The sequence below is a fragment of the Kogia breviceps genome, chromosome 1 (genome assembly GCF_026419965.1).
Source record: "Kogia breviceps isolate mKogBre1 chromosome 1, mKogBre1 haplotype 1, whole genome shotgun sequence".
NCBI lineage: Eukaryota > Metazoa > Chordata > Mammalia > Artiodactyla > Physeteridae > Kogia > Kogia breviceps.
The window spans coordinates 30,152,527-30,175,518 of record NC_081310.1 but is presented as its reverse complement, the minus strand read 5'-3'; the positions used below and the strand labels follow the sequence as shown (position 1 = coordinate 30,175,518).

The following is a 22,992-nucleotide window of genomic DNA, read 5'->3' as shown; positions in this document are numbered from 1 at the left end:
TAGCTGACCTGAGGTTTTTTCCCTGAGGCCGCTGGGCTTCCTTCTCTCTGTGCAGTGATAGGCATGGCCTTCCAGTTGACTAAGAAAAGCACAGGAGTTCAAAAACACTCCCTTGGGGTTTGGGGACAAGCCAAGAGGCACAGTGGCAGCCCGTATGTTTTCTCCTCCCTGCCCTTTTACCGTTAACCCAGCAATCTTCAAGCAGCCTTCCCAACACGCCCCTCTCCACACCCCCACCCCCCCCCCCCGCTTCTTACCTTGATGTGGGAGGCGTTAATGTAGCCTGTGTTATTTTCTTTGGTCGGTATGAGCTCTACGCGGTTCTCCTCATAGGGGACAACCTCCCGGATACGGCTGCGCTCAGCATTTTCTGGCAGCGCTGCTGTGCTGAAAATGCCATTTGCCTTTTTCTTTGGAATCTGCTCATATTCTGTGAACACCATTCCCTCTTCGAGCTTCTTCTTCAGGGTTCTGAACTGCAACAGAAATTGATCTCCAGCTCTCTGAATTATCTTATCCAAACACTCCAACCAAACCACCAGATTTCTTAAAATATTTACAGTGACAGTGTTAATAAGTAGTTTCAAGATGGACAACTAATGTTTGACTATTTGGTCTCATTACTGACCATATTGCTAGTGTCTCTTGTCCAATAACCAATTTCCTTCTCACTCATACCTTAAACAGAACAAATCTGCCAGAGCAGGCAAGAGTTGAAATTCAAAATTAGTATTTTTGTTATTACCACCTCTGTTTAAAGTTCTAGTGATAAGGAGATTGTTAATCTTAATTAACCAAACGTCCTTCCCTCCGCTTACACAGCTGTTCTTAGCTAAATTTTAAGATGATACTGGTACACAGTCCTCTAGTCGTGAGGATTAGATGCCCCATCTCTTATTTTTCCCCCAGTCAAGCTACTAATAACACAACATGGTATTAATTAGATTAAATGATCCCTCTAAAGACCCTTCTGGCTCTAAGAGCATGCTAATACTTCATATATGCTGGCAAAACCTAAAACCCTAATCTTATTGTAATGCACTCTATTACATTTACATGACCTGTTTCTTAACCTGACAGCAATTTCAGGAACTAAAAGAACATATTTCTTCACCTCTGAAACACTACCACGCAACTTTTCAAAAACCAAATTTCCCACAAGGCATTACCCTAACAATTATAAATCAGCCATATGTTATAGCCAAATAAGGGGCCAGCTTATTAAAGAATTCTATAAATGCGTGGGTAAAAGAATCACTCCCTAATAAAGGGTATTTGTTCACAAAAACCACAGAAATTGAGAGCTACAGCAACTGCTTAACTTCTTCATTTTGCAAAAAAAAAATAAAGACACAGGCCCAGAGAAATTGAATGACTTGACCAAGGCCACACAGCTAGGTAGGGGCTGGTGTCTTTAGGGGTCGTCATGGCACCAACCTGACAAAGAAACATGAGATGCTGAAAAGGATCAATTTAATACAGCACAGACCAGGTCTTGCTAAGCTTCAAACTGAAGAATGAATTCGTCAAACACGCCTTCGTGCTGGCGTGTCTGGGCGAGGAGAGAGCGTTGGAATCCTAAGACCACAGAGAATGAGTCACATGTTTGACAAGCCCAGCGCTTACCCTCTCGTCCATGGGAACTCGGGTGGCATCAACGCGACTTTCTTCCCGCCCCGAGCCCCGAGCAACCGAGAGTCCGTTCAAGGCTGCCAACATCAGTGGCCTCTTCTGTGCCTCCAGGCCTGCCATCTTCTGCTTCTCTAGATTCTTGCGGCAAGAAAAGGCATGTTCTCATTGTTTGTAATACCAGGAGAATGCTGGAATGTGTTTTAATCTCCCCAAATCTGTAACTCCCCAGCCAAGGAATGCAGACAATCACCATTAGCAGGGCAAATTCAAACAGTCTTCCCATTATTCCCAGTCTTGTGCCGCAGGAAGCCGGTTCCTCCAGGCCTCCTGAGCTTTTATTTAAAATAGAGGAATGAACGAACAAAACAAACAAACAAGAGCAAAGACTCCATACAAATACACCCTGCCACGGGGCTCACAAGAAAACAGTGTACACGAGACACTTTAGGAAGATAAGGGCTGAAGGAAGACAGGACAAGGAAAAGAGAAACAGAGATTCATGAATAATCAAACTTAATCACAATGATGGACCTTTCATACAGATTAAACAGTACAAACCTTATAAAAACTGTCTGCTGCACTCTTAAGAGGTTGGATACATACATAAATAGACAAAAACCTTCCCAAGTTTCCATTCAGAGGGGCTAAGACTGAGGGTGTTAATCCTGTATTGACTCTCTCTGGTCCCTGGGATATCATCCCCAAAATGAGAGCTGCTGTGGTTTAGCAAAGTCACTAATACCACAGCCTGGGGCCGCCTGAGATGACCTAACGAGCAGCACGCTTCATGATTCATCCAGAAGACCCACAGGAATGGACACCATGGCTCCCAGTGACAATGGATGTGACTAAGCCATGGGAGAATATGGATCTAGGGTCCGAGCAGAGCACTTAGGGGAAGGTTTGGTTGTTAACACCTGGCCCTTGTTCGTGGCTTTTCAACGCCTCTCCATCCTCACCTGCACAGACACTCTGAAACTGGATCAGTCAGGGCTCCTGTTATTTGGTCTATGGCTGTGCTTCCTCAAGCCCTCTAAAATGATTGAGGTACCCACAAACCTCCATTTACTCATTGCAGGCAAGACAATGGGAGCATTTTCCACCAAATCACTTTGTCTTAGAAGACAAAAGAACACAGAGACTTCATAAAGCATAGAAACAGAATCGTTTTACAGAGTTTATGATTTTGATCCACACGAAAGTGAAACCAATTTGCAGGTTCCTTTGGTTGCCACAGATGAAGGAGTCATCTTATTCCTGTTTTCTTTTTTCAAACCTTTTAGGTATTTCTTTTCTTAGTCTGTCATTTAGAAATTTTACTCCCCAGAGAAGTATCTTGGTGGAGCCATGGTGCAGATTATTCCAATTGTGGGTGTAGGGGATGGCATTACACCCCTATATGCACCCCCTCCATGCCACCTACAGTCAGAATGGAGCCTTGGGAACTATAGCCAATATCCTGGGATAAACCATAATGGAAAAGAACATGAAAAAGAATATATATGTATATAAATATATCCGAGTCACTCTGCTGTAGAGCAGAAATTAAGCACAACATTGTAAATCAACTATACTTCAATAAAGTTAAAAAAAAAAAAAAAAAAAAAAAAGAAGGGAGCCCTGGCCTTTATGAGTGATTCTGTCAATTAGATGCTTGGTCCAGCGACAGGGCGGACCCATCAGACAAAAAAAAGGAGCATTCAGAGGAAGATTAACTGTGAGAAAGTGAGAAAGGTCCCAAAGGTATAATATTCTTTTTTTTTTTTTTTAATTTATTTTTTTTAACATCTTTATTGGAGTATAATTGTTTTACAATAGTGTGTTCCAAAGGTATAATATTCTTAAGAATGGCCCTGGTTTCTCAACCCCAGACAGATTTTGAAATTTTTGGATTTAAATGTGGTGGTGGTGTGTGTGGTGGGGGGGGGGTGTTAATTTACTTGCTTATTAGTTTGTTTTTGTGAGGGAGAATTTTGCCCCCATTATCTCTTTGAGTTGAGAATGTTAGAATGTTCTACTCCTCTGCGAACTTTTGTTTGTTTGTTTGTTTGTTTTTTGGCAGTACGCGGGCCTCTCACTGCTGTGGCCTCTCCCGTTGCGGAGCCCAGGCTCCGGACGCGCAGGCTCAGCGGCCATGGCTCACGGGCCCAGCCGCTCCGCGGAACGTGGGATCTTCCCGGACCGGGGCACGAACCCGCGTCCCCTGCATCGGCAGGCGGACTCTCAACCACCGCGCCACCAGGGAAGCCCCTCTGCGAAGTTTTAAGAGAGCAAACGTGTTTTTGTAAATGGTCCTGAGGTCCCCCTGACAGCCCTGCCTCCTCCCCACCTGCACCATAAGGTAACCCCAACTGGGCCCAAAGCCCAAAGAATTTGTCTTTCTTGGGAAAGGATTACTACTTACCTAATGAAAACTGAAACCCCAGTGATAACCTATTTCTCTTAGCTCCTCCTCACTTATCCTATCAGCTTATTACCAGAGATCAAAAATAATTAATTCAAAGATCTGATTTGGCCTTTTCTCTTCCCAGTACCTGATTTGGGGTTAGGTGACTACAGACAGTGAAATGTCTTCCAGGCAGTGGTAGAAGCCAGGAGGAGCTACCAAGACAACAGGCCTGAACTATCCATCCAATGGACAAGCAGCTCCAGAACCGGAGGGAGAGAGTTGCCTGCAGGGCAAATTCTCACCATAACTGTCTCCCTCCAGTTCCTATTTGGTTACATTTTCTCATTTTCTTATCCTAGGGAGGCCCTGACAGCCTTCTCTTCTTAGCCATGCCTAACAAGCCAGGCAAAGGCTACCCATGGTCAGGTCAGGGGTGGGGTGGGGGGAGACCAGGACAGACAGCCGTCTGACATGTGGGGAGGTCACTGGGGTTTCTTCATAAAGACAATAGAGACCCATCCCAAGCATCAGTGCCAGCAGTGGTCACCACCTTGCCTGGCTCACCGAAGACCCTCCAAGTCCTACTCTATGGTTGGGACACCAGCCAAGGGCGGCAGCCCTTGAGCTCACAAGTGTGTAGGATTTGGGATAAAATCAGAGAAGGGACTTCCCTGGCGGTCCAGTGGTTAAGACTCCATGCTTGCGATGCATGGGACCAGGATCTTAGCTGCTGGTCGAGGAACTAAGAACCCACATGCTACAAGGCATAGCCAAGAAATAAACATTTTTAAAAATTTCGAAGAAAGAAGAAGGTGGTACACATTAAAAAAAAAAAAAATCAGGGAAAATGACATAGGGCTGGGGTAATGATGTTTGAGAACTAGTTAAGGGGTAAAATTGGCTGTTCGCTCTTACCCAATGGATGGGATGGGAGGACACGTGGAAACAGTGGAAAAGGCCCTTGCTCCTTTGTGATAATGCCTGAAGCACTATGTAGGGAACCAGTGCCGTGAATTTGGCTACAGGCTTTTGTTTAATACAGGTAACAAGAGAAGAGAATGAATACGACCTAAGTGAGGCTAGGGGACCATGTAGGCAACAGCTGAATGCTTAGACTGATGGGTTCTTGATACCGAGTTGTGTTAAAGGGGTGTGAGGCCAAGAAGTGCCGAAAATCCCTTTCTACCGGTGATTACTTTTCCCCAACTCAGAAAGCTCTCCCCCCAGGCACCCAGCCCCGCATCTCCTTCCAGCATCTCATTCCATCCCCAGGAAAAAGCTCCCCCGCAAGGCACCTAGCCCCGCATCTCAGTCCAACGGTCTTATTTCCCACAGGCACAGTACAACTTTCACAATTTCCCTCTAGGTGGAAAAAGTTACGCCTGTACCAAATTCTCAGCAATATTCCACGGATGGCCAAAACCGTGAGATTACGAACGTTCTTAAGGTTTGTCTAAAGAGGGAACGTTGCTATGGACTAGACTCCTAAACCGAGGGACTTGGCTTCCTTAAAACTTGGGCTCTTTACTCTTCTTTACAGGTTGATTCCCTCTGGAGAACTGGGAGACTTATAAATGAAGAAAGTCTAACGAACTCCATCAAAGCCCATTTTAAGTTACAACTGCTCTGGAGTTCCTAACCTAAGCCCTGGCTACCTTATAGTTCAGCTGTGGTACATGCAGAGGAGAACTCAGTCTAGGTTTGAATGGTTATATTGAGAGGACTTTTTAATTTTTTAAGGGAGTGAATACTTCCAGGACAAGTGTGGTGCGTGTCTAAGTATGCACGTGTGAATTCTTGATAGAATAAGAATGGTTAATGGAAGCTCAACGGTAAACTTCTGGGTTTATTGTAATTTTCTTGGATTCGTGTTAAACATCTCTCGAAAGAAGATTTGAAAATAAAGCTGGACACATCATGGACAATATTGATGAACGATCCTGACATCTAGATCTACACAGAAAGCTGTGCTCTGAAAGGATGTTGCTCTTTTAATATCTAATTGCGGGGGGGATGCTTTCCCCTGGAAAAACCAAAGTACCAGGAGGTGAAGGAAGGTGAGCTCCTGGCAGCTCATGAATGGGATGTCTGACCCTGAATAAACAGCAAATGCTGGTCCAGACACCAATCTCAACACCACCAACCTGTAAGATCCTGACTCTCTCACAGCACTTTGCACCAAGCACACCTATGAGAAGCCATGAATGAGAATGGCAGGTTTATGTGAAAACAAAGTTTTGTGAAATGAAACACTACCTGTTTAAATTACAAGTGATTTTTAAATCCCTAGGATGTTCCCTGAATAAGCCTCAGGCGCTTTCTTCAGTGCCCAGAGGATGTTATGTCTAAATCATGGAAAAGGAGCCGAGGGGGCTGCGGGCGAGGGTGGAAATCAGCCCGTTTAACTGTCCCTCGAAAGATGCCCTGGGAGAGGAAGCCACTTACCCGGATCATCATCTCTCTTTCTATAATGCTGTCCTCCAGGGAGAACATTTCAGACACAGGTCTCTCCTTCACAGGCTCTTTCTTGACCCGCTCCTTCACACTTGTCAGGTCGGGCTCTGAGATGGATGGACCAAGAGAGGACCCGTTGATGGCCATCTGGTCAGCCCGGGAGATACTGATGGCCTTGGCTGGCCCCTGCCTCAGGACCCTGGCCCTGGCAATGGCGGGAGGAAGGCACACCTGGTCTTGCCCCAGCGCCCCGTTGCTCACGCTTTTCCTGGGTCCGGGGTACTCGGGTGGGGGCTTGTTTGGAATCCGGGCCAAGGCGGCTTGCAGCTGGGCACTGTACTCCATCTTTTCGCGGAGCGCGGGGATCTGGGGCACCGGTTCCGGAGCCTCCTCCTCTTCCTCCTCGCTCTCACTGCTGTGGATCAGCATCGTGGCATCTGAGAAAGTCTTCCTGTGGTGATACTCGGGAAGCTGGGGGACCTCGTGGCTCCCCGGCACCTCCTCGGGCGGCCCCGGCTCTCGCAGAGTGTTGCGGCGGGCCATGGGGATGTTGAGCGACTTCAAGGTCATGGCTTCCATGCCCCGCACCATGCTGCTCATCACCTCTAGGCTGTGGCGCTTGTGCACCGTGCCGTGGTGCTTGGTGGCCGTGAGGGGCTCGCTCACCTCCTGGAGAGACTGGTGCACCACAGGGGAGCTGTCCTCCTGGAAGGTCTTCACGGACAGCTGCACTTTGCGAGTCACCAAGTCGGGGCTACTGCCGCTGACGTACTTGTGGCGGTGGCTGGCGAGGTCCGGGGTGCTGGTGGCGGGGCGGGGCCGTGGGTAGGGGGGCGGTGGCCGGAAGAGATAGTTTTTGAGCATGTGGGCCGTGTTGTAGTTATAGGTGCCCTGGAGCTGCATGTTGGCCAGCTCCGGGGTGCTCACCGTGTGTGAGATGGCGCTTGCCCCGGGCTTGCTTGGCACCGTGGCATTCTTTGGGTTGATCTGGTCCGATGGACTGACCGGTTTGTTACCGTAGCCCCCCTGGGGCCCATAAGGGACAGTGTAGGGGTGCCTCTCTCGCATCTCAGGCTGGCTGTACACCAGATCCTCTGGCTGGTTGTAGGCGTGGGTGTTGATGATGTTGAGGTTCCGCAGGGACTGGCTCTGGCTGTCCGTGTGCATGACCCCCCTCTTCATCTGCCGCATGACTGTCTCATAATCGGGGGTCGGCCGGTAGGACGGCACGATGATGGCGCTGTGCCGGTGGCTCGGGATGTAGTCAGCCCGCATGATGTCACTCCCAGGGATGCTGAGGTTGGAGGACACGGGAGAAGCCTGGATGAAGCTTTGGGAGCAACTGAGGGAGTTGACGCTGTGAATGCTACACACACTGCCATTGGTGACGGTGCCATTTATATAACTCAAGTCGAGGCTGTTGTGCGAGTTGCAATACAAGGCTTCTTCATTCCCATGGAAGATGCTGTCTGCAAGGAGTCACACAGGGGCACATGAACGTCCACACCATCCTGCTTCAATCAAGTTCATCCTCACACAGAAGTCATAGAAAGGGAAATCCCATGGTCTCCACCCACATATTCCATGGAAAAACTGGTAATTTCTTGGGCAAGATGCCAACATATGGAAGGAACATTTTAAAGCACACTGAAAAGAAACAGTGACTCTAAACAAAGAAAGCTATGCACATACGGAACCGTTATCACCTGGGTTAAGTTCTCGATTTGGCCATGAGCTTTTAAATCAGGCACCAGCCATGGCCCTCACATTGGGAAATCTGTCCTCTTGTTCAAGGCTCAGCGACAGAACTGGATGTTTGGGCCAGGAAGTCAAGAACTTTAATAGGGCGATAGATTTGGAGTTATTGAGTACTGGGAGCTGATCTTCCTGACGGCAATGGGAAAAACCCCGCATCTGAGGGACTGCCGAGCATATCCGTCAAGGCACAAGGCAAATAGCACAGTCAGGATGTCAGCATGCGTGGCTGCTTCATTCTGATCGGCAACCAATGAAGGGCAAAATAAGAATCAGGAGGTTTTTCTGAGCCACTGTCTAAAACCCTCCTCTAGAGTTGGTTTCATCACTGAGGTCAGTTCCACATTAAAATTAATAATACTTTAAAGAGGTACCTAAAGAGATAAAAAGCAGATTTCTAAAGTAAGGCCCATTCTGGGGGTCCAGTGTTCCTTTAACACACACATACACAGAGACACCCCAAGGCAGGCAACCTCTTGCCAACACATTTTTCTGTGGGCAAAGTATATTCATTTTTTACACTATAGATTTAAGCATCAGCAGAGTAGAAGAAAGCAAAGGCAGAAAAGATTAAAAAAACAGAAAAGGTGACTGAAAACACTTGGCTGCCTAAAGAGGAGGGATGGGAACATAGAGCAGATGAGATGATATAAGCAAGAAAAACTAGGAGAACGTGTTGCATTTATCCACCTTAATGGGGTTGGGTGCCCTCCCATAGAAGCAGGGTAACTTCGCTAGTCTGCTTATAAAAAGTTGTGTTTTATTAAGTTACATCATCTTGATTATCTTACGTCTCCATGCTCTCACATTTAGACAGTACAGAGAGATTCAAAACAGCTAGCATCTGATAACCCAGAAACAAATTATCCATTTACCGTACTGTCAGCATCCAATGTTTAATCCCATTCCTTGTTTGAGACACAGTTAGTATAATGATTACAGAGCCTGGCTCAAGAGTCAAGACACCAATTTTCGTATCCAAGCTCCCCTGTACCCCACTTTCTGTATCTGTCAAATGGAAATAATAACAGTACGTATCTCCTAGGTTTATTTTGAGGATGAAATGAGACAATACAGTGCACGTGCTCAGAACAAGTGCTTAAGGAGAGGAACTGCTCTATAAATGTTCACCCTCAGAATAATTATTATTGGAATGGGTTTTTTTTACACACTTTGCACGGGAGTGTTGAGGGAGAAAAAGAGGAATAAAACAGTTTAACAAGTGCACCCAGAAAGGGGCCAGTGGGAGAGATCGGAAAGGAGAGTTAAAATGAGGGGCTGAGATTTTGTGTGTATTTCTCTCAATTATTCTGGATGCCTGTGTTCTCCGTCACCTTGAAAACCTGCTTGACTGTGACGAGCTCTCTGTCGCTGACGAGGAGGGTGAAGAGTATTTATTCTGTGGGGCGTGGCTGTCACTCCCCTCTCCATCCCACTTACAAGAAGGAGGAGGAGAAAGGAACTTGCCCATTGCCTTCCCCCAAGTCCCTCTGGAGTCAATTTCTGGGGAAATTTTCCTCTCAGGGGTAAATGATATTCTATGCCTTTCACAAATCCAAGCTGTTGCCCGCTGCCATTCAGACAACGGCAAAGTTAAAATGAAAGTATCACGGTCACCCCCCGCCCCGACCCAAAAAAAAAAGTCTCATTACCGATCACCAGTTCTCAACTTTGCGTCTTAAAGAAAGGACAGCGGCAAGAGAGTTACCTTGAGAAGTGTGTGTTTCTGAGTAGTGTTCACCACACTGGACATGCATGGGAGGCAAGATGTACGGTTGTTGCCGGGGCTGAAACAGAGAACACGGCACGGGTGGGAGGCCTTGGCACAAACGGCCGTCACGCTCACGCGCACACGAGGGTCCCCGTCGCTCACCCCTCCCCCTGCAGGGAGGCATGCTGCAGATGCTCCGCCCTCCACACTCAACCCAACCCTTCCCTAAGCATCTGCACCCCCCCATCTCATCAGCAAGCTTAGGACTGGAGAGACAAGAAGCGGGGAATCGGGAGGCTGGTTCAAGGTGAGAAAGAGGCTGTCATCAACACGAAGGCACCTATTTATAACGTATTTTCTAACACACCTGCAAGGCCCCCAATGCCTTTTTTAAGGGCATAACTCAGAAGATGTCTTTTATTATGTTCCACCTAAAACATAATGAGAGTGAGGGGGAAGCCTGTTTCCTTCTATTCAAACTTGGGTCCCTCCTGGAGCCACAAGTTCGTACCCATCAGCATAGTTGTACCTATGAGCCTAGTTCACAGTGCCACATCGGCCTCAAATAGGGACAGGGGAGCGTTAAGGTGGGCCCACGTGCGAATTTATACTGAAATGTGATCCCTAACACTGAGCATGCAGTTCCCAGGACCATGTATTGGCCCTCCCATTGCAGAGGATCCGGTTCAACCATCTAGCCCCTCAGCGAGGACTCTTCGCCGTAAGACTCTTAAAGATGGACATTTAGACTCAACCTGAATAACTCCGTGCTGCAGAGGAGGGTAAAACTTTTACAGAAAACACCAAAATGCTTAGAGAGCTTCACTAACCAGGGAGCTGCGAAAGGAAATACGATTAATGGCTGATACGGTCTAGAGCAACTCATTCAACCTCAGTCGGTCTCAGCTTCCTGTCACTCAAATCAGTCTCCTCCCTCCAACATTATCCATTTTATTCACATATTAGGGTTCCAGGTAAAAATGTGTTTGAAGGAAGAGTTTTGATACTAAAAAATAAACTTTAAGCTTGTAACCCACCAAACAGGATGATCTCTTATATTTCTATTTGATTATTTTAAAACTAATCTTATAGATATTAGTTTAAACGTTACTGCTTTGGGACAGAAGCTGAGATCAAGTCAAAAAAAAAAAAAAAAAAACCCACAAAGCCAGCAGGGGTCACACTTTCTCAGTATTCCTCAACAGAAGAAGAATACTACGCAGAGTCCGAGGCTGGGCAAATAACTCACCTACTATTTCCTTTGCTACAAGTAATGTTTAAGCATCAAAGGGGCAAATAAAGAAGGTAATGAAGACAAGAAGTCCAAAAATTTAAAGGAAATCAGGGTAGAAGAAATAGAGAATTTAAATTAATCTAAGAAAGTAGTTCAGAGTATCAGCTCTTCTAAATATTTCCAAATCTCTCTTGGCTGGTTTTTGAATAGCAATTTTAAAATATTTTTCCTCTTTTTGATAATACCTAATTCAACTCAACTTTTCCATGACTGGACAGCCAGTTTTTAGGTTTAAAAAAACAAAACAGAACAAAACAAAACAGTAGGGAGGGATTCATACAAGGGAACAGAAATATACAGCAAGGCAAAGTTGGCTCACCTCTGCCTTCTCTTGCTCTTATTTAAAAAAAGAAAAGAAAAATCCTATAAGTAGGTGACTGTTTATGAACTCGCATAAGTCTGTAAGCAATACAAGTGAGAAATAGTAATAGCTAATCCTCCAAACACCATTTCAGGATTATTTATTCTGTCTCTTTATATATTCCAATATATTATTCTGTTTCTTTCCAGATCTGCTAACACAAAAACAAATTAGATGCCACAATACAGGAGCCAGAAAGGCAAGAGAAAACCAACACTCAGGAGCCCTTGTTATCAGCCAGGAAGCCCAAAGGAGACAATGTTCTCTGGTTTTACTCTCACTCATCCCAAGGAACTCTTGCTGAAATGGTTTACTCATAAGGGGCAGAGGAAAGGGAGAAGCCAGGAATCTGGCTTCCTGTAGATTATCTTCATCCAAACAAAACAGGAAAGCCTCTGTATCTTCTCTGGATAATTAGGATGAGATCAAATCACAAGATAGCCCTAAAACACTTTGCTTCCCCTGGTGTTTCATGGAAACAAGTGAACATTTATCTCACTAGTAAAGACATGTGGACTCTAAGGAAGGGAAAAGGGAAAATAATATCAACAAAGGACAAGAATAAGGAAACCAGTGCCATGAACAAATCTATTGGTACTTCCAGGGGAGAAGCCCCAAGCATCCCTCTACATCTCCAAGGCAAAGACCTCTCGTGAGATGTTTGCACATTAACACAGAGATTAATAATATTCACGTGGGTTTGCAGGAATTATCAATATTATGTGATATGATGACCAAACTCTAGAATTCTAAGAGTTCATGTCAATGCATTTTCCAGAAGGAAAAAAAAAAATTTCCTAAAACAGTTCCTTTTAAAAGACAAGTGAAAGATGTGCTATAGGATATATACTTTGTATAAAGAAAAATTCGATTTTATTCTCCCATCAACTCAAAGGAACTGTTCAACCTACAACATTTAAAGGTCACATGTTTATTCTGATTTTGTGTAAAATAAATCATAATCTAAAATAAAAGAATTATGACGTAAAACAAGTAGACATTTTAAAGGAAACTAACTCTCCCACGTCTTGCTATGATATCATCCTGAAGTAATTCTCAAAGTAAAACAGTCTAAGACAGAACACATGCATTGAAATGAGTTGTGTTTCCTTATTCACATGATTAGTAGAGCAGTTTTTACAAAAAGGCTAATGGTGGGTAGAAAAGTGGATCAACTCAAATTCTGTTGGCCTTAAAATTAGAAAATTAATTAATTTTAATTTTCTTCCCCACTGAATACTCTACCTAAGACCATCAACTAGACTCCTTCAATTTTTGCTCATTTAAAGTAGACATTTTCTGACTAGTTTATTAAACTCTGTCTATGGCAGTGAATATACAAGAATTTGTGGAGATTACAACTGAAGACATGTCTATATGCAAAAATCAGAAGTAGTGGATAAAGATAGATGGATAAAGATAGATAAAGCAAGTGGAAAAAAACACACAGTAGGTTGCGTGCTCAAGGAACATGGTCTCATCGGCCGGGACTAAAATTCATGGGGGTGAACCCTGAGTCACACTTAGAAAAGTGACGGACGTGGGCAGGCACAAGAGGGACAAAATGGGTAGGTGTGTATCACACCTGCATAGCAGACTGATGCCCTTCTGTGTTCTCACCATATCTCGCCTGGTCATGAGGTCATGACCTAGTCATGATGCCCTAGTCATCCCTCTCCTCAAGTTAACAACAAAAGGACACTCACACCCCGACAGTGAGAGGACTTGATAACTGAAGATTTCATACATACCAGGGAGGACCGGCTCCAGGTGGGCTGGCGTCTGATAGGGGGTGGAGAATTTGATTGTCTACATGAAAAGTTGAAAAACATGAGGATGGTTATTATTATTTACCATGTACAGAAGACCAGATAGACAAGAGAGGGAGAAGAGGGGAAAGGAGAAAAGATGAGTTAAGAATTACAGCAAAACATAAACATTTTCTATTTCTGGGTGCTGAAGCTAAGAACAATTACGATTTCTTCTTTGTTCTTTTTTTATTTTCAAAATGTTTGGAACATATGATACTTTTATAATATGTTTTACAAAGTAATATTAGAAGAACGAGGCTTATTTCTAAAGACAAATTATAAGGGAAATAAAAGTCAACAGCAGTCTTTTAGAGGTTAGAGCGTGGAGACCTCTGGAGAAGGATGCTGTTCAAATGATGCTGATTTCATAAAACTCCGGTGGGCTATCCCAAGCCTTCATGTAGCCCATGCGGAGGCTCTGAAACTATCAATATATACAGAATTTATGTCTATGCGGGGTAGGAGGTATGCTTCTTAGAGAGTCCAAGTTTTTATCAGATAAGAGGTTAGGAACCTCCCATACATGATTATGAAGAAGAAAGGAATGATTATTACAGAAGTAGAAAGGAAAACAGAATTTCCTTAATTTTCAGTCTAATATGTGATGCTCACTTATCTAAGAAGAAAAGGCCACAAAAGAAATACAAACACCCGAAACATTTAACGTTAAAGCCACTTGCTAAGAAATGATCAAACCAGGAGACTACAGTGAAGACTACACTTCTCAAAATAGTTTTGTTTTTAACTTCACCCTACAGAAGTCAACTATAGAATTCTTGTTAATGTCAAAGACACACCAACAAATCAGAGGCAATAGCAGAGAACTGCAAAGATGTGACCTATAGGGAATCTGTTCAAAAGAATGGTGTGTGTGTCTATGCGTGCATGCGTGTGTATGCACGTGTGTACCCATAACGGATATGGTGGCTTAAATTGCTGCTCTCTAATTAGCGCTCTTGTGATTTTCATTTGCAAACTTTGCTGGCAGACCTAATACTATATAGTCATCTCTTGGTATCCAAAGAGGATCGGTTCCAGAACCCACCTCGGATACCAAAATCCATGTATGCTCAAGTGCTTTATGTCATCTGGCATAGCATTTGCATATAACCCATGCACATCCTCCCACATACTTCAAATCATCTCTAGATTACTTATAATACCTAATACAACATAAAGAGCTGCTGGTTCATAGTGAATTCAAGTTTTGCCTTTTGGAACTTTCTGGAATATTTTTTAATATCTTTTGATCCACGGTTGGCTGAATTCGCGGATATGAAACCCACAGATACAGAGGGCCGACTGTACTATCAAATATACTTTCAGACTCTGACAGTGACCAATGGCAAAGACTGGTTTGAAAGAGCCTCCATCACGTAGAGAAAAAAGTCTGCCAGGACCTGATGCTCCAGTTCTAAAGCAGCACCTCTTCAGCAGGAACTGCTCTAGGACAGTATTTTCACACTCTTGCATGTGTCCACTGGGGAAGTGGGAAAGCAGTTCTTCTCCTGCATTTACATCCCGAAGTTCTTTGAAACAAAATTAAGCACCTTGGGCGCCCCAACCGCTGATGTACTCTGCTGAGGAACGTCTTTTGAAGGCAACCAAAGGAAAGGCTATGATAGTGTGAGCCCGGCACGCTATATCCAAGGTCAGGTCACAGTGAAGTTCCCTCATCAGACTCCCTTTATCATCTTTATTTCCAAATTAAATTGAAAAACACACACATGGATTTGTGACATCTATTAGTGTCTTCCACGTCTTCCTCTAATTACCCTGGCCTCTCATTTACAGGCGGGTGACATGACCCAGAAGCACACGCAGGGTTAGCTAACTGTGTGAGCAACATAGGGCTGAGGATGACAGCAGCTTCTTCTCTTTCAAGTTGGCTCGTCACTCTGCTACCGGCTTCTGAACACACTCCACATCTGACACGAAGGGGCGCCCCGGCAAATTGGGAACCGCTCGGTTCCTCCAAACTCATGGCAGAGGTTGGAAAGGCACTGATGTCGGCCAATCCGTTCAGGAAGTCAAGCATTCACAGTCAATTTGCAAATCATTTTCTCCCTAGGCATATAGACTACACAAGACAGTCTTCATCATTAAAGCTCTTTCCCTCCCGCCCGGCTTTAACTTGCCCCTTTAGCTTCTACAAGGAATGAGGAAAAAGAGTCAGTATAAAAAGCAACCTACACCATCCCTAAAGCACAAGAATTTAAGCTGATCCAGGGAGAGGGTGGACAAAATGTTTACTTACTCAGTGCAGATTTTGTTTTGTTTGTAGAACTTGTGCCGTGTAGCAAACAGTCGAGATATATACTTGGCATTTTCGATATCATCCTCGGAGAAGAAGAAACAGGGGGAAAATAAACATCTGTTTGATTGTATTGGACTGGCCAAAAAGTTCGTTCGGGTTTTGCCATACAAACCCGAAGGAACTTTTTGGCCAACCCAAATATATGCATTTCACTAGGATTCCTCTGAGCGAGGGACACGTCCCTTCCTCCCTTCATGTCAAGCACAAAATAACCCCCTGAGCCAGAAACCAGTGTGCTGAAATTCAGCGGCGGTCATGTCTATGGAGCCCACCCAAGGATGGCAGACAATACTGTCTGCTAAAGAATCCTTTATGCTCAACGCGCTGGGGTTACACTGATGATCTGGTGTGTCTTTACATAATGCCAAACCAAGCGCTTTAAAAATCAGTAAATGAATCAGGGCAGAGCGTAGCACGAACACCAAGCATCTTCAAATGGGAGGCAGGGAGGTGCAGGGAGTGCCTTGGCTCTCAAATAGGCACTCAACAGAAAGGCAAAATCACCCAGTTTGCTTCAGATCAGGCTTGGACTCTGATGGCAAAGAAAATCCAAACCAGCCAGTAAAAGAAAATACCATGCAATATCATCAGGGGTGACTAGTCAAGGGCATACCTGACAATGGGATCCACCACAAATAAGGCTGGTGGAGGAACCCAAACCCTAGAGTCAAAACTCAGCTTGAAACACCCCAGCAGTCTGAGCAGGAAGTCCCCACCACCTTCCAGAAATGAGTGATGACGGCATGGAGAGGTATGGGTTCAACAGAATATTTATTCTCTCATGACATGGAGAGCGAGGAAAAGATATTCCAAGTTGAGACGAGTTGAGAAGACAAACAGGAAGCTGCCTGTGGGACCCTGCCTTCATCTGTGCGTTTTGCTTACCGTGTGAAAGAGGGCAGTCTCCTCTTTGCTGATGAGCTCCACCAGGATAGCTGACTTGTTGTGAGTGATATTTCCCATGTCATTCCACCTGCACAGAAGAAAGCCAACGGCGTTGGCCCAAAGACGTTTTAGGCATTTATGACAGCACAGGAGTGTCATCTGTTATTACTGAGTCTCATTTTACAAATTATGATTTAACCATATTTTTAAAAGCTAAACGTCCCTCCCCTCGAAGCAGAAAAGGAAATAAAATGCAACACGCATCTACTTAAATAGCTAAAAATCCTATGTAAACGACGTCTAGATATTGCTGTTAATCAAGTACACTTTCCTTTACGACCTACTAGGAGGAAAATATGCCAGAGACTTCCACTGCCTTGGTTTTCACACTTCCCAATGGACAGAGCATTTCCCGTGATCCCTGTTTTCAACGCTGGAGGGGGATGTCATTTAAAAGTCATGTGTGGAATTCCCTGGCGGTCCAGTGGTTGGGACTCGGCGCTTTCACTGCCGAGGGACTGGGTTCGATCCCTGGTCGGGGAACTAAGGTGCCACAAGCTACGCGGTGCGGCCAAAAAAAAAAAAAAAAAAAAAAATCATGTGTCTCCAGGAATCTAGGCTGAAGAATGCACAGAGGTTCTGTGTTGCGATGTACACTACAGATTTGATTATGCCACTTGGAAAAAAATGCCTAGGGAGTGTTGAATGTGCCTACATTTTTGTGATCTAAACACACACGCACACACACATTTCCTTCCCTTTCCTCATGGAGATCTTATCTAAAATGAGATACACAGAAAGAACCACCAGACAAGGGAAGGTAAGCTCCTGCTTCCCATTCCACTTGGAGCCAGTTTCGAATCATCTCTTACACTACCTCCCCTTCACTCTGTTCCCCGACCTATAATTCCCTGCCCACCGCCTTCTCCCACCATCCTGCTTTGGCTCATTACACTTCTACCTCTGCCTGCATGATTCCTTTAAGACTCAGAAAAAGTCACCTTCTCCAGGAAGCCTTTCCTCATCCCCAAGCACCCACATGCCAGGAAAGAGCCTGGTGTAGTCCTCTATCAGTCACCACATTGTATCACAATTGTTCACGTCTGTGACCCTAACTAAACCAAACTAGATCATAGGCCCTCAGGCCCCGGGCAGAGATTCTGCTTTCTTCATCTCTGTATTCCAAGCACCAAGTACACCTGGCTCACAGCATACAATAGATGTTTGCTGAAATAATGAAAAGTAATGAGGTTGTCTCGCATCTGTATAGAGTACAGTTCTTTTATCAACTCTCTTAGGTAGACAAGGTGGCTATTTACGTTCCACTCTGGAGATGAGGCAATTCAGGCCAAAGGGGATGACTTAGCCTCTCTCACTCGGCCCATCAGGGACGGATGAGTTCTATAGCTTCCAGGTTTTCCTCCGATCAGCTTTCCATTACACCAGTACCACCTGTTTTTACCTACATCTACAGGTGTTCTGCACAGCTGTCTGCTGACTTACAAATCCATTAGATCACATCTATGTGAACTCACAGCTATGTGCTCCCTAGTGAAGGTCTCAAGAGATACGAGATATGTGGTCTCCTCTAGCTCCATTCCCTCAAATCAACTGCCAAAATTCTGGGTCCACTCCTCACTCCACCATATGACTTCACCTTGGTGGCACAATGAACATGACACTGTAGTAGAAGTAAATTCCCATCTTGCAAGGGTTTCAAGGCAAGGGCTAAAGGAAGCGAAGCAGTCTAGAAGCAGTTCCTAAGGAAACTGAACAAAACCTGTGAGGCACTTATGATCAGCAAACTTTCAAATTGCTATTTTCTACTTAATCTAGAGAGCCAGAATCCAAGATGTGTCTGCTTCTCTTCTCCAGACTCAAGCACTGATTTAGCTACAGAGAAATGTGTGGGACAAAATGCCTGGATAGCTTTACATGGGCATAAAAGTGTATAGTTACAACTCTGTACATATTTATATTTTTTATTTAATTTGTTGTAGGTGTACGAGTTGACTGAATATGTCCAATAGCCAAAAAGCTTATTCTGTAGCTCCAAAGAGCTCTCTCCCCACTCCTGTTTCAATAATGTCTCTAATTCGAAAAGCAAGAGAAAATAAACGGACAAAAATAATGGCAGGGTGGGGAACTAGGAAAATAAAAGCCAATTAGGAAGCTTTTAGTGGGAAAACTTTCTCAAAATGACCTGCAGTAACTGCTGATCCAGAGAATACACGGCTGGCCAAGAATTCACTTCCAGAACGTGGACCGTGCTTTGCCTCTAAGATCTGTCTTTGATCATCTGCCCTGCACGTGCAGCTCTGCCTATCAGATGCACACACAGGAAAGCTGTCTTTCCGGTAAATAACAGGCCATAGCGCCCTCATAAATGAAAGCAAGCATGCAGTTTTTCGGATCGTTGATACTACGATGGGGTCTGTGGCACCCATACAAAGCAAGCTCATTGACATGTAATGCAGGGGACACCCTGCCACTCCCCTATGCTGCTTCTACTCATGTTAAACGGAAAAGAAGGTTGAAGGGTCAAAATAATAAAAAGTACCCAAGTCCTTTCAGTTATGCTAACAAATTGATTGCTTTTTCAAAACACACTTTCACAAAGAGACCTCTTTCGTTAACAGAAAACTTAGCTTGCACTTTTCTAGCACCTGTGGTTAGGTAGAGGGTTCAGGGCAATGTCAAGAAGCCAGGGTGGATTTAATGACTGGTCATGGGTAATCCAGGCAAAGGTAATCCCACGGGGGCCTGACTCATGGAAGAGCCCATGTCCAACCAGACTCAGAGTTTTGTTCCACTCTTTGGCTCAGTGGAGGTTCAACTATGCCTTTCTTGGGGTCCGGTGGAAAGAAAGAACATCCCCCATCCCCCAAACAAACCCCCAGGGAGAGTGAGATGAATTTCTCCATAACCACTTAAATCCTGCAGAGGGGGCGGCTCTTATCAGAGTGGAGAAAAGCTCAACTCTGATCCATGGTCTGCCTCTTAACTCATCTGTATAACTTTCATACTCCATGGGGTTTGCTAGAGCACCTCGAGAGGAAAAAGGAGAAAGACAAATCGGACTACCTGTATATCACTGCTTGTCTTCCAATTCTGTTTCTCACGAAAATCCCCATAAAGAAAATGCCCAGGTGCACACTGTTTCCATGATTGTCCTGCATAAGATCAACAAAAGATCGTTGTGATGAAACAGATCCCCAGCGGTCTGGCAGCCTACCCACCGGGGACCACACCCCGTTTCTCACCCATACGTGGAATGAATCGCAGAACGGAATGGGGGCAGAAAAGCCACTAGGTCCGAAGGGACGCACCCCACTGCACATCCTAAAAGACTACATAGATACCTTTTTGTCTTTTGTCTCAGTTTGTCACAATACATTTCCTGTTTAAGAAAGAATTTGAGGATTTTCTCAGATTTGTTGGCAGTTAAGATTTTTCTCTTTCATGAATATCTATTAATATCTTTTCTTTTAACCCTAGTTTTGGGTTTTTTAAATCAATATTATACACGCACATAGTTTGATCGTATCTGCATACGCACACAGTTTGAAGAACTGAATCCTCTTTAGATCTTATTTAAAAGCAGCCTTGGACCCACCATTTCCTCTCCCTTAAAGGCATCCACTTCCACCACTTAAAGCCCTAGAGTGTGTCTATTTGCATCCACCATGCTTGGCCTTCCAATTTAGAACCTCATGTTCCTCAGCTCTGGGATATTTCCTCAGATTACTACCTCCTGTTTCCCCTTTTCACTCCTTTTAGAACTCCCACTGTTCAGATGTTGGACGTCTGGGCTGGTCCTCCAATTTTATCTCCTGCCTTCCACATTCCATTACTTTGGGGTTTTGGGGGGCGAGATTTCTCTTAATTTAATCTTCGAACCTATCTATTAAGTTTTCTATTTCTGATATCACATTTTAAATTTCTGAGAGTTCTTTTGTATTTGCCGAATGTTCCCTTTTAAAAGCACTCTATTCCTTCAAGAAGGTAATAAACTTTTATTTTTTATCCTCGAGACTCATGGGATGGTATTTTGGGCAGGGGCCCTTCACCCTGCAGGCTCTCTGCCTCTTTCACACCCGCTTCCTTCTCACTGGGATGACGTCTGTTGTTCCTATCAGGGCATCATCATGGGGGTTGATGATGCTTGGCTGTCTATTCACGTTCCAGGCTGGGATGCTAAATGCTGGCTGGGACCTCTGTGAGCACAGGAAGGGCACGTGGATGACAGGCTGCACTGTCGAGCAACTTGCTGGGCTCTGTCTGGGGGAACCCAGGGGTCTTCGGGCTGGCCTCTTGGTCCAGTCAGGTGCCTCCAGCCTCCCGCCTGGAAGAGTATAATCCAGCTGCCAGTGTTCTTGAGAGCAGCGTGGAGCAAGGCTCAGCATCCAGTGAGTAAACTGTCACCAGGCCTCCTGCTTTCACTCGAGAGACATCCTCTTTGTGGAGCAAGTGGAGGGCCATGCCCAACTAGGCCTAAGATGGAAGAGATAAACCCCTACCTCCCTCAGAATACTTGATCCCACTTAAGACACAAAGAGGGCTTCCCCGGTGGCGCAGTGGTTGAGAATCCGCCTGCCGATGCAGGGGACACGGGTTCGTGCCCCGGTCCGGGAAGATCCCACATGCCACGGAGCAGCTGGGCCCGTGAGCCATGGCCACTGAGCCTGCGCTCTGCAACGGGAGAGGCCACAACAGTGTGAGGCCCGCGTACCGCAAAAAAAAGAAAAGACACAAAGATGACAGTGTCCCTTCTCAGGGACCTCTTCTCAACCCACCTCCCAAAGCTTCCATTCAAGTAGGCGTCTTCTAACAGAGAGAGAGAAAGGGAAAGACAACTGCTGATGGCAAAAGCCGAGACAGAAAGAACTGGGGAGGAAAAAAGGGCCTCGGGGACTTCCCCGATGGCGCAGTGGTTAAGAAACCGCCTGCCGATGCAGCGGACATGGGTTCGAGCCCTGGTCTGGGAAGATCCCACATGCCGCGGAGCAACTAAGCCCGTGAGCCACAGCTACCGAGCCTACGCTCTAGAGCCCGCGAGCCACGACTACTGAATCCACCGCGACTAGAGCCCGTGCTCCGCAACAGGAGAAGCCCCCGCTCGTCGCAACTAGAGAAAAGCCCACGCACAGCAACGAGGACCCAACACAGCAAAATAGATATATAAATAAATGAAAATTTTTAAAAGAGGGGCTCGGTAATTATGAGAAGTTCAAAGTTAAGCTGTATTACAGAAATAGCTGTGAGGGAAAAGAAGATAGGTGAAGTAGAGATGGGAAGAAAAAGGAAAATTCTGCAGAAAGACTTTTCTGGGCATGTTGCCAGTAGGTGGGTGCAGAGGTCTGGTGCGAGTGGATGGGGACACGGGAGGAGCAGGCCACCAGGGTGGGACGGCGGAAAAAACGCAGAACAGATACCCGTCAGAACAACTTAGCCAAGGATTGAGGCTCCAGACTCTGTATGACCCATTCCAGAAGCTCCATCCCTCCATGCCCACGTGCTCTGACAATACAGGAGGCTGAAGGCTGGGGCCACCCCTGTGTTTGTGGAGGGGGAGGGGCAGACCTGTCCAGAAATGGAAGGGACCCCCGCCCTGAACCTTGAAAATTTTTGAGAAACCACTCATGGAAAAACCCACACTAAGCATAAATGTTCTTCCCCGGGACATATCCATAACACATTTTTTAAACCTTACTTGGTCAAGAAGGACCTGTACTAACCCAAAGGGACCCCACCCCCATGTGCAGGCTGCCCCTGCATACTTCCCTGGTGGCTTTTTCACTCAGAGCTGACCCCATCGCGGTCCACACGGCTACTGCTGCCCCACCCATCATCCTTGGGTCGCCAGGAATCATGTGGTCTGTAGGTGGTCACCTGAGTCATGAACAGATATGTGGTGGAGAAAGAAGAAAAGCAGCAGCCCAGCTGAGTTACACCTACTGGCAGTGAGTCGGCCGTGCCTATCTGGCCACTTGGACTAAGCTCTGGTATCTCCCTTGTACTTTTCCCACTAAAGGACAGACTAGAAAACACATCAGAACCAAACACGGTGGATTTCAACACTGTCTCCACTGCCTCTATTTCCCACAGTTCAGAATTACTAAAGACAACACAAGCAGATGACCACCATGACAAAACCTCCAACGTCCAGGGCCTGAGAAGTCAGCTTTCTAGAAATGGAAAAAAGTTTACTCTGATTTTCCAAAATGTCATGACTATATATGGGCTGGTGAGATGGGAGTGGAATGCAGATGGCTTCATAAGGTATTATTGCAAGGAAAATGGATTACAACCCTATGAAGGGCAGCCATTAGAGAAGCAGAAGAAAATTAAACAAATCTAAAAAAGAGCCATTTAGCCTTTTT

The 22,992-nt window shown here is 45.4% G+C and overlaps 2 protein-coding genes across 9 annotated transcripts in view; one reads left to right on the top strand and one right to left on the bottom strand.

Moving 5' to 3' along the window:
* The window catches only part of SMYD2 (SET and MYND domain containing 2), a 93,859-nt gene extending 88,285 nt beyond the window's left edge, over positions 1-5,574 (top strand). Inside the window, exon 13 of the mRNA XM_067029779.1 lies at positions 5,562-5,574. The gene's annotated coding sequence lies outside the window, so the exon portion shown is untranslated. The remainder of the gene's footprint in view (positions 1-5,561) is intronic.
* PTPN14 (protein tyrosine phosphatase non-receptor type 14) overlaps positions 1-22,992 on the bottom strand; it is a 170,624-nt gene that overhangs the window by 15,312 nt on the left and 132,320 nt on the right. For 7 of the 8 annotated variants that reach the window (XM_067029719.1, XM_059041711.2, XM_067029752.1 and 4 more), the window contains 8 exons: positions 19,694-19,782; positions 16,610-16,697; positions 15,665-15,747; positions 13,348-13,405; positions 9,939-10,017; positions 6,467-7,944; positions 1,627-1,770; positions 258-476 (listed from right to left, as the gene is read on the bottom strand). In XM_067029719.1, coding sequence (XP_066885820.1) covers positions 258-476; positions 1,627-1,770; positions 6,467-7,944; positions 9,939-10,017; positions 13,348-13,405; positions 15,665-15,747; positions 16,610-16,697; positions 19,694-19,782 — 2,238 coding nt within the window. The remainder of the gene's footprint in view (positions 1-257; positions 477-1,626; positions 1,771-6,466; positions 7,945-9,938; positions 10,018-13,347; positions 13,406-15,664; positions 15,748-16,609; positions 16,698-19,693; positions 19,783-22,992) is intronic. The other variant, XM_067029756.1, reaches the window with a different exon arrangement.